Genomic DNA, 16,656 nt, shown 5'->3' with positions numbered 1-16,656 from the left:
CCAGGAGAAACACAGATGGTGTGGGCTGCTCTTGGGAGGGGCCTGCGGGGGTCCATGTGCTGCCAGGGTGACCATGTGATGGGTGGGCCTTTGCAGAAGGGAAACAGCACCACCCCCAGTTCAAAAATCATGAAGGACTTCAAGATGGCATTGACCTGAGGTGGCCCTCTCGGCTCAGGGCCCTGTGCTGCTGACCTGGGGGTACGTGGCCCCTTGTGGGGATCCTCTGGCCTCAGTGGGATAGGGAGCTGGGCCTCACCTGCCTGCCCCTCCCCAGTGCCATGGGCTTGCACTCCCCGCCCCTCCCAGCCAATACCCACCCTCCTGCCAGCCAGCTGTGCTGACCTCTGCTGAGAGCCAGGCCCAGGGCCTCACACACAGTCCCTCTTTTCCCTCTGTGGCCCTGAGGCTCAGTTGTTCATGAAGAAATAGCTGCCAGGAGGGTCATCCAGAGGGTCACCAGGGGGCCCTGGGCCCAACTGGGCCTGGAGCCTGGGGTAACCTGAGGCTGTAACCTGCTGAGGACTTTCCCCCAGGAGTCCAGTACTTCTTTCAGGGGAGCCCACACTCACCTGGGCAGAGGTCTCGGTCCTCCCCTCCAGCCTCTCCTTTACTGGCCGCCACAGGGTCCTGGCTCTGCCCCTCCCCCATCTGCCCAGTTAATAAGAAGCCTGGCGCAGGGAGGGCCCTGACTGGGGAATAAAGGCCCCGCCAGCCTCCTTCCCACCTCGGCTGGTGCAAGGAGCGTCTGGGTCAGGGTTTGGACCATGTCCCGGCTGGTGGAATGTGTCCCCAACTTCTCAGAGGGGAACAATCAGGAGGTGAGGGCCTGGGGGTGGCCAGGACAGTGCAGGGGGCTTGGGGCCAGGAGGGCAGGGCTTGGGCTGGAGCCTGGGGACTGTCTTTTCTGGAAAGGGTGAGGAAGGAGCAGCGGGTGGGCAACAAGTCAGGGGTCCTGGTCCAGGTCTGGGCAGGTCGTTTGGCTTCTCGGGTGATGGTGGAGCACCGGAAGGCTGACCCACACAGCTGTTTGAGGGTCCTTGTGTGGGGCACAGTCTCCCCTCCCCCACCTGTCCTTATCCCCAGGTTATCTGCAGGAAACAAGTCACAGAGCACTGGGCAGGCCTTCCTACTGCCTCAGGAGCTTCTGGGCAGCCTGGAGGCCGGGGCCCCGACCCTCTGTGACCTTGGCCTGTAGTCACCTTCTAGGGGCCCTGGCAGCCCCCCACCCAGTTCTGCTCCCTGCCTCAGTTTCTCCCCATGGGGCTGCCTGTCGCTGTTCCCAGATGCCGAGAGCCAGCTCTTGGCCCTGTGTCTGGGTGGGGGCAGGACAGACTGGGCCCCAGCAGCTCCTGTGCCCTCCTCCTCTCGGGGAGACGGAGGCGCAGGCCCGGCTTCACACCCAGGTGATTGATGCCATCGCTCGAGCAGTGGCCCAGACCCCGGGCTGCACGCTGCTGGACGTGGACGCCGGCCCCTCCACCAACCGCACTGTCTACACCTTCGTGGGGCGCCCTGAGGACGTGGTGGAGGGGGCCCTGAATGCCGCCCGCACTGCCCACCGGCTCATCGACATGAGCCGGCACAGAGGTGAGGGCGGGGGAGGGCGGCCTGCCTTGCGCTCAGGACTTGCAGAGGACAAGGGGCCAACAGGCTCGCTGGATGCTCCTTTGACCCCGTTTACATTTCAGGGGCCCAAGAGTGGCCGGCAGCAAGGTGCTCACACTCTGCACGGGCCCTGGGTATGGGGGACAGAGCCCTATCTGTCAACAGCCCACAAACCAAACACATTCTTTGGGCGGCAGTGTCAAAGGTCAATGGACACATGGGGAACTGGTCAAAGGGCAAGGTCTCTGGCCTCTCACAGAGTGGGAGGGAATTCATGAGTGATTCCAACTGGTGAAGGGCAACCGAGGCTTTATCTCAGAGAAGCTGCCTGGGGGAGGGGATGATGTGGGACTACCATCTGGGGGACCGCCTGGGGGGAGGGGACGTGGGGTTGTCATCTGGGGAGCTGCCTGGGGGGAGGGGACTTAGGGCTGCCATCTGGGGGGCTGCTTGGGGGGAGGGGACGTGGGGCTGCCATCTAGGGGGCTGCTTGAGGGGAGGGGATGTGGGGCTGCCATCTGGGGGGCTGCCTGGGGGAGGGGACGTGGGGCTGCCATCTGGGGGGCTGCTTGAGGGGAGGGGATGTGGGGCTGCCATCTGGGGGGCTGCCTGGGGGAGGGGACATGGGGCTGCCATCTGGGGGGCCGCCTGGGGGAGGGGACGTGGGGCTGCCATCTGGGGGGCTGCCTGGGGGAGGGGGCGTGGGGCTGCCGTCTGGGGAGCTGCCTGGGGGGAGGGGGCGTGGGGCTGCCATCTAGGGAGCCGCCTGGGGGGAGGGGGCGTAGGGCTGCCGTCTGGCCGTGGGCTGCTGGCCTGCAGTGGGACTCGGCTTCTGAGGACACCCTGTAGGGCAGCAGGGTGGAGGAATCCACTCCCTGAGAGCGCAGATGGTAGCTAGGGAGGGGGAGGGGTTAGCCACTGACAGGCCACAGTGCTCAGTCTGCTTCTCTGGGGCCCTGTGGTCAGTCTGAATGTGCGCAGAAGGAGCCGGAGGGCGGTGTTCTGCACCTAGGCCCCCCTTCCTCAGCCCCATCTCTGTGTAGGGGAGCACCCCCGGATGGGTGCCCTGGACGTGTGCCCCTTCATCCCAGTGAGGGGCGTCACCATGGACGAGTGTGTGCTGTGTGCCCAGGCCTTTGGCCAGCGGCTGGCAGAGGAGCTGGGTGTGCCAGGTGAGAGCCCAGGGCGGGCGGCCCCTCCTCACCTCAGCTCAACAGCAGCAGCACCAGGCACCCTGTGAGGGTCTCTGCTCTTACATCCTTAAAAATGCAAATTTTAAGGGAAAAAAACCCTACCATGCCGGTTTTTGACAGGTAGGAGTATGTCCCCCTTCTCCTGTGATGAGAACCTGTGGGGACAGGGTCCCAGCCGTCAGGGAGCTGGCAGACTCTCAGCCTTGCTTGGCAGTGGGCTTGAGTAGTGGCTCCGTGAAGGGCTTGAGCAAGATGGACAGACAGAAAGCCCTTAACAGTCTCTTTGGGGAATTAAATCAAGGCAAGCCCAGCACACACAACAGGTGGACACCTGAGAGGCCAGCTGCAGGTCCGGGCCCTGCCTGTGGGCCGATGGGCCGACTTGGGCATGGGTCTCCTGTCTCGTGCGGGTGTCGGGAGCTGGCGGTGAGCTTTGTTTTCTCTCCTCCACATTCCATGTTTTGTTCAGTGAAAATGCACTTTGGAGAGAAACATGAATATCCTTCCAGACCCGAGTGCCTGCTCCCAACTCTTGTGGGTGGACAATGGCTTTTTCTGGGGCATCAGAGCCTGGGCAGTGGGGGTGGGGCTGCCCTGCCCCTGGGTGGGCAGAGGAGGGTTCCTGCCCATACAGAGTGCCCATCAGGGACCACCCACACCCACTCGACGGGGCACAGAGATGGGGGCTGCCAGCAAGACGGAGCTGCAGGAACGGGGTCCTGCAATGCTCGCCGCCGGGGGCCTGACTTGCCAGGTCCCTTTGCAGTGTACCTCTATGGTGAGGCGGCACGGATGACCAGCCGCCAGTCCCTGCCAGCCATCCGGGCCGGGGAGTACGAGGCCCTCCCTGAGAAGGTGCCGTGCCCCTCATCAGGGGGCGGTCTGGGCTGGGCCCTCCTCCCCCCTTCCCTCACCCGCCCGTCTCCCCACAGCTCAAGCAGGCGGAGTGGGCACCCGACTTCGGGCCCAGCTCCTTCATTCCCAGCTGGGGGGCCACCGCCACAGGGGCACGGAAGTTCCTCCTGGCATTCAACATCAACCTGCTCAGCACCAAGGAGCAGGCGCACCGCATCGCCCTCAATCTCCGTGAGCAGGGTCGTGGGAAGGACCAGGTAGGCGGCACCTGCAGTCCCATGAGGCCTGGCCCGTCCCTGTTGCATCTCGAGGGCTCCCAGAGAGGGTCAAGGCTGGGCACCATGTGTGGACCCACTGGCCACAGGTCCTGCCCACTTCGGTGTCCATGCCGTGTGGGACTGGCAGGGTGAGGGTTCCAGGGTTTGAGGTTCGGGAGCAGGTCTTTCGGAGAAGGCAATGGCACCCCACTCCAGTACTCTTGCCTGGAAAATCCCATGGACAGAGGAGCCTGGTAGGCTGCAGTCCATGGGGTCGATAAGAGTCGGACACAACTGAGTGACTTCACTTTCACTTTTCACTTTCATGCATTGGAGAAGGAAATGGCAACCCACTCCAGTGTTCTTGCCTGGAGAATCTCAGGGATGGGGGAGCCTGATGGGCTGTGGTCTATGGGGTCGCACAGAGTCGGACACAACTGAAGCGACTTAGCAGCAGCAGCAGCAGCAACAGGTCTTTAAGGACATTTTCCATGGAAGCAGCAGGTCTACAGCTGTGGCCAACATACTGCAGCATTTCCATGCTGATAGGAAAACAGGCATTCCTGAGCCCCAGGTATCCCCAGGTACCCCAGGTGCCCGGATCCACTAAGTCTGTTACAGGAACTCCCACCTAATTTGAGCACCACTTCTGCAGAAACTTTTCGTTGGACACAGGTAGACAAAGACACACCTGTGAAGGAGGCCCTGCTCCTCACCTGTCAGCCTCCACCCCCAGAGACCTGGGCCTGGCTTCTTTCCCGAACACTCAGCCATCGGCAAGCACAGCACAAAAGCATGGCAACTCCCCAGTCCTTCTCTGTGCTCTGCTGAGGTCAGAAGTCAGAGGTCCCCCCCGAGGGGGAGTGAGTGCCCCAAGGAGCAAGGGCTGCAAGCTGGCCTCTGGGGCAGGGGTGGGATGGGAGGAAGGAGCCAGGCCCAGGACAAGGACGTGGGTGGAATGCTGGCCAGGCAGCAGGGCCTGGTCTGAGCCTGGACCCTGTGTGGGGTGAGCCGCTGTTGGGGGCTCTGCTTCTGGTGGTGGGCAGGCCCCTCCCATGCTCAGATGAGAGGCCGGGAGAGCAAGGCGAGGAGGAGACCAGCCACACGGCACAGTTTTCAGGCCACGGCCTGCCTTGTCCCTGTGTCTGGGGCAGAAGGGAGACCCTGGGCCAGCTGAGGGGATGCAGGGGGAGGGGACTGTCAGTGCGGGGTGCCAGGAGAGGCAGGGCCGGGCTGGGTAAGCCTTGTCCTCCGCAGCCAGGACGCCTGAGCAAGGTGCAGGGCATCGGCTGGTACCTGGATGAGAAGAACCTGGCTCAGGTGTCCATGAACCTCCTGGACTTTGAAGTCACAGGGCTGCACACCGTCTATGAGGAGACCTGCAGAGAAGCCCAGGTGAGCGGGGCAGGTCCTCCCCATATTCCCAAACCCAGCTGCCTGGGCACTGATGCCTCGATCTCCGACCTCTGCTCTCTGCCCTCTGCAGGAGCTGAGCCTCCCAGTGGTGGGCTCGCAGCTGGTGGGCCTGGTGCCTCTGAAAGCCCTGCTGGATGCGGCCACCTTCTACTGCGAGCAGGAGAATCTGTTCCTCCTGGAGGAGGAGCAGCGGCTCAGGCTGGTGGGCAGGGCCCGTGCGGGTGGGGCTGGAGCTGGGGGGCTGGGGGTCCTGAGAGCAGGGCGGCTGCTCCAGGTACCTGCTCCCCAGGCCCGGGTTCCTGTCCATGTGGCCTCCTACTTCTCCTTCTTTGTTTTATTGTCTGTGTCTGCAAGTCGAGATCACATTTTTCACTTGGTAGATACTGTTGGGGTTTTCTCTATGACCTAAAATATATTCAGTCTTGTGAAACTTCTGTGAGAGGGGGTGCCTGGGCTCAGTCGGATGGAGGGACTTGCCCCTCCTCTGGTCCTGACCCGTCCAGATTTGGGGATGTGAGTCTAGCCTCCGTGGGCTATTCAGCACGTGGTTCCTGTGGTCCTGGGTCCCTCTAGCCAGCTCTGGCGGTAGCCAGCTTTTGCCATCCTGTTGCTCTGGCCTCAGGGTGGTTCTGTTTTGAAGGTATTTCTTAAAATGAGCACATGACTGGATTTCTCTGAGAGTTTTTGTCTTTTGGTTGTTGGGTTTATCCTTTTGTATTTACTAATCTAGCAGATATGCTTGGACTTGCTTTGGTCCTGTTTTTAGGCAGAGAGGATGTGGTTTCCTTCCGGTTACATGGAGGCAATATAATGTGTGTATGCAACTCTGTGTCCAGCTCTGTGACCCCATGGACGGTAGCCCACCAGGCTCCTCTGTCCTTGGGGATTCTCCAGGCAAGAATGCTGGAGTGGGTTGCCATGCCTTCCTCCAGGGGATCTTCCCAACCCAGGGATTGAACCACATCTCCTGGGTCTTTTGCATTGCAGGTGGATTCTTTACTGCTGAGTCATCGGGAAAGCCCGTAACTTAACGTATTCATCTCCATTTTTGATTTATTAAGTTAAACTCTATCTAAATGTATCAATGTGATTTGTCAATTTTTATCAGTTCAGGTACCACAAAGATATTCAGTTCTAGGCCATTGCAAATAAATCAAATATCCCAATAAAGCCACTCACATGATTTTCTGGTTTCCTGGTATATATAAAAGTTATATTCATACTAGACTATAGTCTGTTAAGTGTGCAATATCATTGTGTCTAAAAAAACTGTGCACATACTTAAAAGTACTTTATTGCTAAAAAAAAAAAAAAAAGCTAACCTTCTTCTGAGTTTTCAGAGAGTTGTGATTTTAATGCTGGTGGAGGGTTTGAAATACTGTGAGAATTACCAAAATGTGACACAGAGACACACTGTGAGCAAATGTTGTTGGAAAAAGGGCGCCTATAGACTTGTTTGAAGCAGCGTTGCTACAAAATTTGTCCAAAACTCACTGTCTGTGAACCTTGAGGTCTGTGATCTGCAGGCTGCTTGCTGTGCACATGAGAAAGTAACTCTCGATGTTTACCCCCATCTTTTCTCCTTTCTCTGCTGCTGCTGCTAAGTCGCCTCAGTCGTGTCTGACTCTGTTCGACCCCATAGACGGCAGCCCAATAGACTCCGCTGCTCCTGGGATTCTCCAGGCAAGAACACTGGAGTGGGTTGCCATTTCCTTCTCCAATGCATGAAAGTGAAAAGTGAAAGTGAAGTCGCTCAGTCGTGTCCGATTCTTAGAGACCTCATGGACTACTGCCTACCAGGCTCCTCCGTCCATGGGATTTTCCAGGCGAGAGTACTGGAGTGGGGTGCCATTGCCTTCTCCATCTCCCTTCTCTAGTTCCTGGTTTTTTAGAGCTGTGTCATTTTTTTTTTTTTAGGGAGTTGGTTCTTTTAAATATTTTTTCAGCTTTTAAAATTATGGTAAAATACACATGACATAAAATTTCCCATCTTAGCCATATTTAAGCGTGCTGGTCAGTGGTGTTAAGGACGTTTATAAAGTTGTGCGGCCATCACCGCCATCCAGGATGGGGTTTCCAGTTTCTCTGAAAGGTACTGTCAGAAAGGTATCACTCACACTGTCCCTGCCAGTCACCGGCAGTGCTCCATGTCACAGCACCGTCTTCCCGCCCTGGACTTGGGCTGTGCCCCCTTCAGTGTCTTTAGTTCCTTTCAGCATGTTTTGTAGGTCTCATTGCAGTCTTTCACCTCCTTGGTGAAGTTAATTAATCCCTGAGTGTTTCTTTTTTTTTTTTTTTGGCTGCTACTGAAAACGGAATTGTTTTTGTAATTTGTTCTTCAGTGTTCATTGTCAGTGTTCAGAAATGCACTGATCTTTGTGGGTTGACTTTGCATCCTGCTACCTCGCTGAATTCATTTGTTAGTTCTCGGTGGTTAACTTTCCAAGGTTGCACAGTATACTCACTCCTTTAGCTCTTAATCGGTGTTAGAATGTCTCTTGACTCTTGGTGAAGAAAGACAAGAAAATCAGTGCACTGTGTGAGCTGTCATTGCTGGTCCAGACTTAAACTGCTTAGTCGTTATTTGTACATTGTCCGAAGTATACCACTTACCTTCTGTAACCACATCACATGAATTAAATATACATGGATATTTAAGCTTGGTTCTGTGCTTAAGTGAGTCACTGTGCATCTCCGTCCTTTCTCTGTTGCCTACATTTCACAGACAAGCAGGTTTTTGAAGAAAGGCTCAGGGGGGCTTTATTCTGTAGGTTCTGGTGTGTTTGGGAATGTCTGTGTGACTTTATTCTTTTAAAACAGTAGGACAATCAAAGAGCTTCCCTGGTGGCTCAGTGGTAAATAACCCACGTGACAATGCAGGAGACTCAGACACGGGTTGGATCTCTGGGTCAGGAAGATCCCCTGAAGAAGGGAATGGCCACCCACTCCAATATCCTTGCTGGAAAATCCCATAGACAGAGGAGCCTGGTGGGTCCTGGAGGTCCACGGGGTTGCAAAGACACAACTTAGTAACTAAACAACAACAACAACAAAGGAGAACCAACACCTCCAGTCGCTTGTTTTTCTCCTGAGGATGTTGCAGGCACATCTTGGCCCCTTTGGAGTAAATGTTGCTGTGTGTATGGTGGTGGAGTCTACGGCCGCCTGGTGACTTCCACACCCCTGCTGACCGGTTCTTTCTCCCTGGTGCTTGACAAACTGTCTTTATCCTTGAAATTCAGTAACTCTGCCATATATGTCTTAGTGTTGATTATTCTGCATCAGTTTTTCTTTAGAGCAGGGTTCTGTGTGATTTACAGATTCATTCTTGTTCAGTTTCAGGAATATTTTATTTAATATTTTTGATTCAGTGTTTGGTTCTTTCACTTTGCAGACACAGTCACTCCATGGTAGCATTTTCTTCTTCCATATATCCTGTTTTTTTCTATACTTTCTCTCCATTTCCCCCCTCTCCATTTGCTGTGGTTTTCTCAGGCCTCACTTCTTAATCACTTATGTACTTTATAGCTGGGTTTGTTCTCTTTCTGGCCATTACAAAGTTCTGTGTCACTTTATTTTGATGTAATTCTTGCTCACGGAAGAGGTCCGCACATAGTATCAGGAGTTGCTTTATTCCCTCCAGATTCACCTACTGTTATTTTGCATCATTTTCTGTATCTCTCTTTCTCTACAGTCATGCACAATCACACTTGTTTCTGGACCATTTCAGAGTAGACTGAAGACACTGTGCCCTTTATGCCTCGTTTATTCAGAGTGTATTTGTCTAGATCAAGGACATTCTGTTATATAACCACAGTGCAATGATCAAAATCAGGAAATTCAGCACAGTACGATCTGCTCTAATCTGCAGACTGTTATCAAATCATGTCAGTGTCTCCCTCTCCTGGCTCCACCCCAGACCAGGAGTGGGTCCACGTGCCTTGTCTTTTATGGCCCTTAATCTGGACCAGGGCCCCAGTTCTCCCTGTCCTTCCTTGACCATGATGGGCTGTGAGCACTGCTTGCTGGGTGCTGGTCTGATCTTTCTCAGGGCTGGGCATGCTTGTGTGTTTCTGGCAAGAGCAGCACAGAAGTGATGGGGTGTCCCCCTCAGGGCGTTTGCTACCTGGGTCCCCTTGTTGAAGTGGTATCTCCAACCCAGAGTTATCACTGTGGTGTTCCTATTTTTCCTATTGTTGTTAATAAGCACTCCCTGGGGCGACAGTTGAAGACATGTAAATACTTTGTGCTTCTTGAAATCCAGCCTCAAGAATCTCCCTCCTCCATCCTTTTTCCACTTTCACCTCTCCCACATCTATTTATCGTTTATTAACATGTTTGATGCTCTCTATTGCTTCTTTAAACCATAGTATTTTATATTCTTTATCTGGAAGTTCTGAGATCTGCATTCTTTGAAGGTCTGGCTCTCCAAACTATCATGCCTGCTGATATCACATGACACGCGTAGTGATGCTTTTTCTGGTGCTTTGGGAGTTCGGGCTGTGCGCCTGGGTTTCTTCTGTGGTTTCTTGGTCATGCCTAGTTGCTCAGTCATGTCCGACTCTGTGCGACCCCCTGACTGTAGCCCGTCAGTCTTCTCTGACCGTGGGATTCTCCAGGCAAGAATATTGGAGTGGGTTGCCGTTTCCTGCTCCAGGGGATCTTCCTGAATTCTTGGTCACTGGTTTAAACTCGTGTTGCCTCAGGCAGGTGCTTGCGCCCTGTAGATGAGCCTCTTGTTTGGGCTTTGGAGCCACACAGAGGAGAATTCTGGGTGAGCCGTGGCCTCTCTCCCTCTCAGGTTACAATTCCCAGGAAAGATATTTTCTGGGGCTTCACCATCTGGGGGCTCCACCAAACGTAAGTCTCAGACTGGAAAGACTGAGACTTTCCTGTGAAGGGTGGCTCTCCCCAAATTCATCCTTGGAGATGTTGTCTTCCAGGGGTCTCCCGTCTGACCCCTGCTCCTGAGAGATGGCTCAGGCGTCTCCGGGTGAACCCAGCTCCAGGGCAGGGAGAGCTTCTGGGCACTTCTGGCCGTGGATGGTTTCCTTTACTTTCTTCCAGGCTTGTGGGTGCTAAAGTCCATTCTGACAGTTCTGTTCCTCTTTCTGAGGTTTTCTGCAGCATCCTCCGGGAGACCTCGGGCCATCCCTGGCTCTCAACTTGTCCCGTACTCATCGCTTTCTGTTCCGCGTAGAATGTGTCCCCATGTGGCTCAGAGGGGCTGGGACTGTGTTGCCAGCATCAGCACCATGATGTGTCCTTAAAGCATCTTTAGGTGAAAGAAATTCCTCTCTGATATGGGGAATTCCTTTCATCAAAAGGATATTTCCAACTTTGTTTTGAAGTTGGGTAAACTTCACTTTTTGTCACACATCAAGGGTCATAGCTGGGCTGCTCACGCAGCTCTGGGCCTTTGAGAGCCAGAGCCACTGACTCCCAGGAGCTGGAACCCCATCCAGGAGGCAGTTGTCTCGGCCCCTTTCCAGCACAGGCTCTCGAGTGGGGAGGACGGGTCACACTGGGCCCGGGTCTCCCTGGGGCAATGCAGTGGGTGGAGTCCAGGGCAGGGCACCTGCCTCGAAGGGCTTCTGTCTGCAGGGCTGCTGGTGTGTGTGTGTGTGTGTGTGTGTGTGTGTGTGTGTGTGTGTATGGCAGCTGTGTCCCTGCAAGCTCCACACCAGGGCCAGGGAGCACCCCCACAGGTGGCAGGGGTGGGACCTGGGCTCAAGGGGAACCCCAGTCACCAGGCCCTCTTCCAGGTGGTGAACCGGCTGGGCCTGGACTCCCTGTCCCCCTTCAACCCCAAGGAGCGGATCATCGAGTGAGCAGCCCCCAACCCCCACCCCTGTGCAGAGACCCCCTCGGTTGTCCAGAGCTCTGCTCCATCACTAAGTGTAGGGCTGGGGGCTTGTTGGGGGGCCCAGTGAGGCCCCAACAGGTCCCACTCGGTCCTCACACAGCTCCTGACTGGTCACAGCTGCTTTCGGGGTGGCTGCTCTGCAAACAGGGCCCATATCCCCTTCCCTGTGCTGTTGCGAGCCAGGGACCGCCCCCGCCCCCGCCCCTGCCAGTCCCACCTTTCTAGCCTAGAAGTAATGACCAAGGACCCTCCGACATAGACCCTAGCCCACCCCCACCCTGGCCCCCCTGACCGCCCCTGCCTCGCAGGTACCTGGTCCCCCAGGACGGGCCCGAGCAAAGCCTGGTGGACCAGCCCCTGCGCGCTTTCATCCGGGCCGTGGGTGCCCGCTCGGCAGCCCCGGGGGGCGGCTCTGTGGCCGCAGCCAGTGCAGCCATGGTGAGTGGGGCCCGGGGCGAGGAGGTGGGGTGGGCGGTGGGGTGGGCGGCGGGGGTGGGGGAGCCCGGCCCGGGGCTGGTCCCATGATCAGCGCGCTCTCCCCAGGGCGCCGCCCTGGCCTCCATGGCCGGCCTGATGACCTATGGGCGGCGCCAGTTCGAGCACCTGGACGTGACCATGCGCCGCCTGATCCCGCCCTTCCGCGCCGCCGTGGCTGAGCTGACTGCGATGGTGGACGCCGACGCCCGGGCCTTTGAGGCCTACCTGGTGTGTGTGCAGGCGGGCCGTGTCCACTGGCCCTACGAAGGAGGACCTGAGGGACAGTGGGGTCAGTGGACAGTGATGGGGGGTCTCCAGAGGAGAGAAAGGTGGTCCAAGGTCATGGGGGTGAGGGGCAGACTGCCATTAGCACAGACGTCTGGAGACCAGGGGGCCTGGAGGGAGGGGACAGTGGTCTGGCTGCTCTTGGGTTGAGCCCAGCAGGTGTGACCCCAGGTCGGAGTCTCTGCAGGGCTGGGGGACGGGGGAGAGGAGGACACCTGCCTTGAGGGTCAGCCAGGCTCAGCATCCCCCTGCCCAGCTCCCTGCGTCCTGCTGATGGGCCGACACCCAGACCCACAGATGCTGGAGGAAGACCAGGTCCTCAGGGAAGAGCTCTGGTCCCAAAAGTGTGGGAACAGAAATCTTTACATGGTAACACAGTCAGTCACAGTGTCAGCGATCAGAGAAGACAGTTCAGCGACAGACGGAAAGGGCCCCAGGAGCTGGGAGGCTAGATCCAGACCTCCCTTGTTCGGGAGGGCCTGGAGGAGGGGAGTCCGTCAGACCTGGGTGGAGGTCAGAGGACTCACAGGAAGGTCGAGGTGTGAGTTCAAGGTCAAGAAGCCCCAGGTGTGTGTGAGAGCAGAGCCAGCAGGGGACACAGGAGAGGAGGGAAGGGGGGTGCTTGGACCCCGCCGGGGAGGAGGGCCTGCTGGGGAAGGTGTGAGCTCCAGGCCGACACCAGTGCTCGGAGCCACCTTGGGGCAAGACCTGGTATGGGGGTGGATGGTGCTCTGGGCGCGCTTGGGGTGGAGGCCATGGGTCAGCCCTGCTGCGGGGTTTGGGCCGAGTCTAGTCTGCACCTGGGCCCCTGGGTGGACAGCTGGCCTCTGTCACTGGGCCTCAGTGGATGGCTGTGTGAGTGACTCGGGGGAGGCTTTCGCCCCGGGGTGAGTGTGTTTCCTGCATGAAGGATGCCGCCTGGTGGCCCCTGCAGAGCTTGCGTGGGTGGGGTGCCTGGAGTGGTCCTCCCGAGGTCCCCTGACAACGTGGCCATCCGACCTGGAGGTCGCGTGAGCCTCTTGGTGCGTCTCACATGGGCGGGGCAGTGGGAGGAGCAGTTTCATACTTCCTGGAAGGAGGCCTGCGTTGTATGTCGCCCTCGGGGGTCGGGGGACACGGCCTGAGCCTTTATGCTGGTCTCTGGGGTCGCACAGTTGCCTCCCCTGGAGTGGGTGGGGAAGACTGGTGCTGGAGCCCTCACTCCCCTCCGGCCCCCTCTCCAGTCCCTCACAGGTGGCCCTCCATCTGTAATCCACAGATGCAAACTTGGAGGTGGTGGGCACTGTGTTAGGCCCCCGCCCTCCCCAAGCTCCCAGTCCCCTTGTCACAGTCCCTCACCCCGCTGTGTTTCTGTGCTTGCTCTGGCAGAAAGCGACAAAGCTGCCCAAGAACACACCTGAGGACAAGGACAGGTGAGTGCAGCGAAATCCCTGGTACTGGTCAGCGCCCCCGGGTGTGCTGTGGCTGAACAACGATTTCCCTGTGGTCCCCAGCCTGGTTCCGTGGGCTCCTCGAGGAGCCATTGGGTAGGGACTGGGAGTGTCTGGGCGCCCCGGGATCTGACCGCCAATGCCCTTGCTTACAGACGTGCGGCCGCCCTGCAGGAGGGGCTGAGGCAGGCGGTGGCTGTGCCCTTGGCGCTGGCAGAAACGGTGGCCTCACTGTGGCCGGCACTGCGAGAGCTGGCCCTGTGTGTGAACCTGGCCTGCAGGTCAGACCTGCAGGTACGTGGCAGGGCCCTGCTGCCGGTGCAGAGTGAAGGGTCAGTGGGCGTCACAGCTGCTCACTGAGCCAGCAGACGTGAGCGCTCGCAGGGTGTCTCGGTCCATCTCAGCCTGCAGGGCCGGCTCTGCTAAGATCTTGTTCAAGGTCACACAGCAGAGGCAGACACTCGAGTGTGCTCCAGAGTCCACCTCTGACTGTCCCCTCAGGCCCCAGCCGCCCTCCTCCCTGTCGGCCCCTCTCCCAGAAACCCCAGGTGCTCGCAGAAATGCATGCACGCCCTGTCTGTAGCCTCTGCACGGAGGCCTGGGACAAGGGCCATCACACCCATTGCTGTTTGTCTACAGCCCGATCCGAGGCCCCCAGCCATATGGTCTTTACAGAGAGACACCTGTTTTCGGTGTCTGGTCTTCAGGCCCTAAGGACTGCACCCTCCTTTCCTGGAGGTGGCTGCCTGTGAGTTGTTAAGAAGGTTCTAGAAGCCGCCTGAGCACAGAGGCCATGATTCCTGCATTCTGGGTCTTCCTGGCCCAGCATGTGCTGCCCATCTCTGTGGCCCCTCAGGGCCTGTAAGCGGCCAGCATGCTGTGCTCGTTGTTAAAGGCCCCCTGTAGCCAGCTCCCGGCTTCCCAGGTGGCTCAGTGGTAAAGACTCTGCCTGCCAATAGAGGAGCCGCAGGTTCCATCCCTGGGTCCGGAAAAGCCCCTGGAGAAGGAAACGGCAGCCCCCTCCAGTATTCTTGCCTGGGATTATCCCATGGACAGAGGAGCCTGGTGGGCTACAGTCCATGGGGTCACAAAGAGTTGGACACTGAGTGACTGAGCATGCATCCAGCCTGGGCTAAGCACATCTCCAGCCTGGGCTATGCCTGAGGCATCACTGGGCCGCGGGGTTGGAGTGCCGAAGTCAGCAGGGTGTGGACTGCTGGGTGGTCAGCTGAGGGTGGGCCTCTGAGCACTGGATGGCGCAGGGGCCCTGGGACCCTCCTTGGAGAGGGCCAGGCTTCTGTCCAGTGACTCCGGGCTCCCGAGGGCTGTGTGGATGCTTTCCTGCTCGAGTGACTGGTCAGATTGCCGTCTTCAGGGTTGAGGCGTGAGGCCCCCAGGCTATGTCCTGGGCTGAGGAGTGGGCAGGGGGAGGCCTGCTGCCTGCCCCATCACTGCCGGCTGGTTCTGCCTCGTGGCCATTGCAGGTGGCAGCCAAGGCCCTGGAGACAGGTGTGTTTGGCGCATATTTCAACGTGCTCATCAACCTGAAGGATGTCACTGATGACGCGTTTAAGGACCAGGTGAGTGGGGGCGCATGCCAGGCCCACCAAGGGGCCTGGAGGTTGCCTTGGTTCCCACATGTGGGGCCCAGGGGCGCCTGGCTAGCATGTCCTTGAGGGAGGGATGTGTCTGACGAGACAGTCCTTCAGCTGCTGCGGGTGTAAAGGCCTGTCTTGCAGAACGCAGGCCTCAGGGGACAGCTGGGGCCTTCTTTCAGGGTCTCTGTGGGGGCGGGTGGCCTGGGTGCCTGCTGGCACCCCCTCACTCCCTGCTGGGGGCTCTGGCCAGGGCCAGGTCTCCTGGCTGGGCTGGGCTGCAGCACCAGCAACACGTGGTCTCAGGGAGCAGTTGCTGGCCTGTGCAATTGTCTTGCTTCAGCGTTTGTGACAATTTCACTGTTACTGTTTTTGGAGGAGAATTCATAGAACGTGCAACTCACTATGTTAAATTATACAAGTCAGAGGCAGTTGGCACATCTATGGTTGTGAGACCATTACCTCTATCCAGTGCTGGAACGTTCTCGCCACTCCAGAGGAGGCCCCACAGTAACCCCCATTCCCAGGCCTGGCCACCAACCTGTATTTGTGATTTTGTGATGATTGTTAAAAAGCGATTTCCTGACTGGGAATGGGAGCAGTAGGGCCAGCCAGTCCCCACCTGCCTCTGTAGCTAAGCTGAGCTCATCATCAGGGAAGGCCCTGTCCATCCCAGGGCATTGAGATAATACACTAGCCACTCGAGCACTGCCCTTTGGGCTTGGAGGACACAGCCCCGCCTTCAGTGGTGGATAAAGTAGGGAGACTGGGAGGGTGGGAACTGGGCCTTGCTGGCCCCAAATGTCAGGAAAGACAGAGGGACCCCCCCATCCCCACGAGAGACCTGTGAGGATCTGGAGTTCCAGGTCAGAGGCTCGGGGCCACCCAGAGTGGATAGCCCAGGGAACCGGCAGGGAGGCTGGGCCCGTGGGTGGGTGGCAGGTGAGCAGTGATGACAGCGCTCCTGTGTCTTTAGGTCCGCCGGCGCATCTCCAGCCTCCTGCAAGACGCCCAGAGACAGGCAGCCCTGGTGCTGGACGGGCTGGAGGCCCGGCAGGAGTGATGGCTGAGCAGGGAATCGACGGACTCCACTCCCCCTTGCAGCCCCTCCAGACGCGTCCTGGGGGCCCAGATGTGGGGGATGTGAGGGGCAAGGATAGGGGGCTGTGAGGAGTGGGCATGGCTGGGGTTGGCAGTGCCAGTAAAGTGATGACACACTGGTGCCTGTGGGGTCCATGTGGGGTGCATGTGGGATACCAATGAGGGGCTTGGGGGAGGTCTGAGCTGAGTGGCAGGAATGGGACCTCGTGAGGTGCCAAACATGGGGAGACAAGTGGGAGGGAATGGGGGTGGAACATGAGGTGACCCAGGGTCACAGAGTACCCGGGGTCCTGGGGGCCTGAGCCCCCTTAGTAGGACCCTCAAATCTCATGGAGGGATGAGGGCCATGCTGCCTGATGGACAGGGAATGGCGGGGGATCCACCAAGGTGAGGGGTGGCCAGGCCAGCTCCTCCCAAGGCAGGAGAAGATGAGAGCAGCAAGCGGCCGAGGACGGGAAAGTGATGTGTGGGCCAGGTCCCGGGTTCTGGGGGAAGAGGGTGCAGTGTCAGACCTGGGGTCCCGGGAGAGAGAGTCCCAGGCATTGGGCACTGACTTCTCTTGGTGGAAGCTCA

General features: G+C 58.0%; 1 protein-coding gene across 3 annotated transcripts; it reads left to right on the top strand.

The window, feature by feature from the left end:
* Positions 1-684: 684 nt before the first annotated feature.
* Positions 685-16,205, top strand: FTCD (formimidoyltransferase cyclodeaminase). Of its 3 annotated transcripts, XM_059885437.1 has the most exons (15): positions 728-821; positions 1,407-1,590; positions 2,652-2,780; positions 3,568-3,656; positions 3,734-3,913; positions 5,171-5,308; positions 5,400-5,531; positions 6,935-7,012; positions 11,095-11,156; positions 11,504-11,633; positions 11,739-11,900; positions 13,326-13,369; positions 13,543-13,681; positions 14,872-14,967; positions 15,959-16,205. In XM_059885437.1, the coding sequence occupies exons 1-15, from the start codon at positions 768-770 to the stop codon at positions 16,043-16,045; spliced, it is 1,704 nt and encodes a 567-aa protein (XP_059741420.1). In that variant the 5' UTR covers positions 728-767; the 3' UTR covers positions 16,046-16,205. The 3 variants fall into 3 exon arrangements, with proteins under 3 accessions (NP_001192328.1, XP_059741420.1, XP_059741422.1); NM_001205399.2 differs by lacking the exon at positions 6,935-7,012 and having other exon boundaries at positions 685-821; XM_059885439.1 differs by lacking the exons at positions 14,872-14,967; positions 15,959-16,205 and having other exon boundaries at positions 11,739-11,961; positions 13,543-13,627.
* Positions 16,206-16,656: the final 451 nt, after the last annotated feature.

Source organism: Bos taurus, chromosome 1, assembly GCF_002263795.3.
Source record: "Bos taurus isolate L1 Dominette 01449 registration number 42190680 breed Hereford chromosome 1, ARS-UCD2.0, whole genome shotgun sequence".
NCBI lineage: Eukaryota > Metazoa > Chordata > Mammalia > Artiodactyla > Bovidae > Bos > Bos taurus.
Note: the sequence above shows the minus strand (reverse complement) of the source record. Positions and strands in the feature narration are given on the sequence as shown.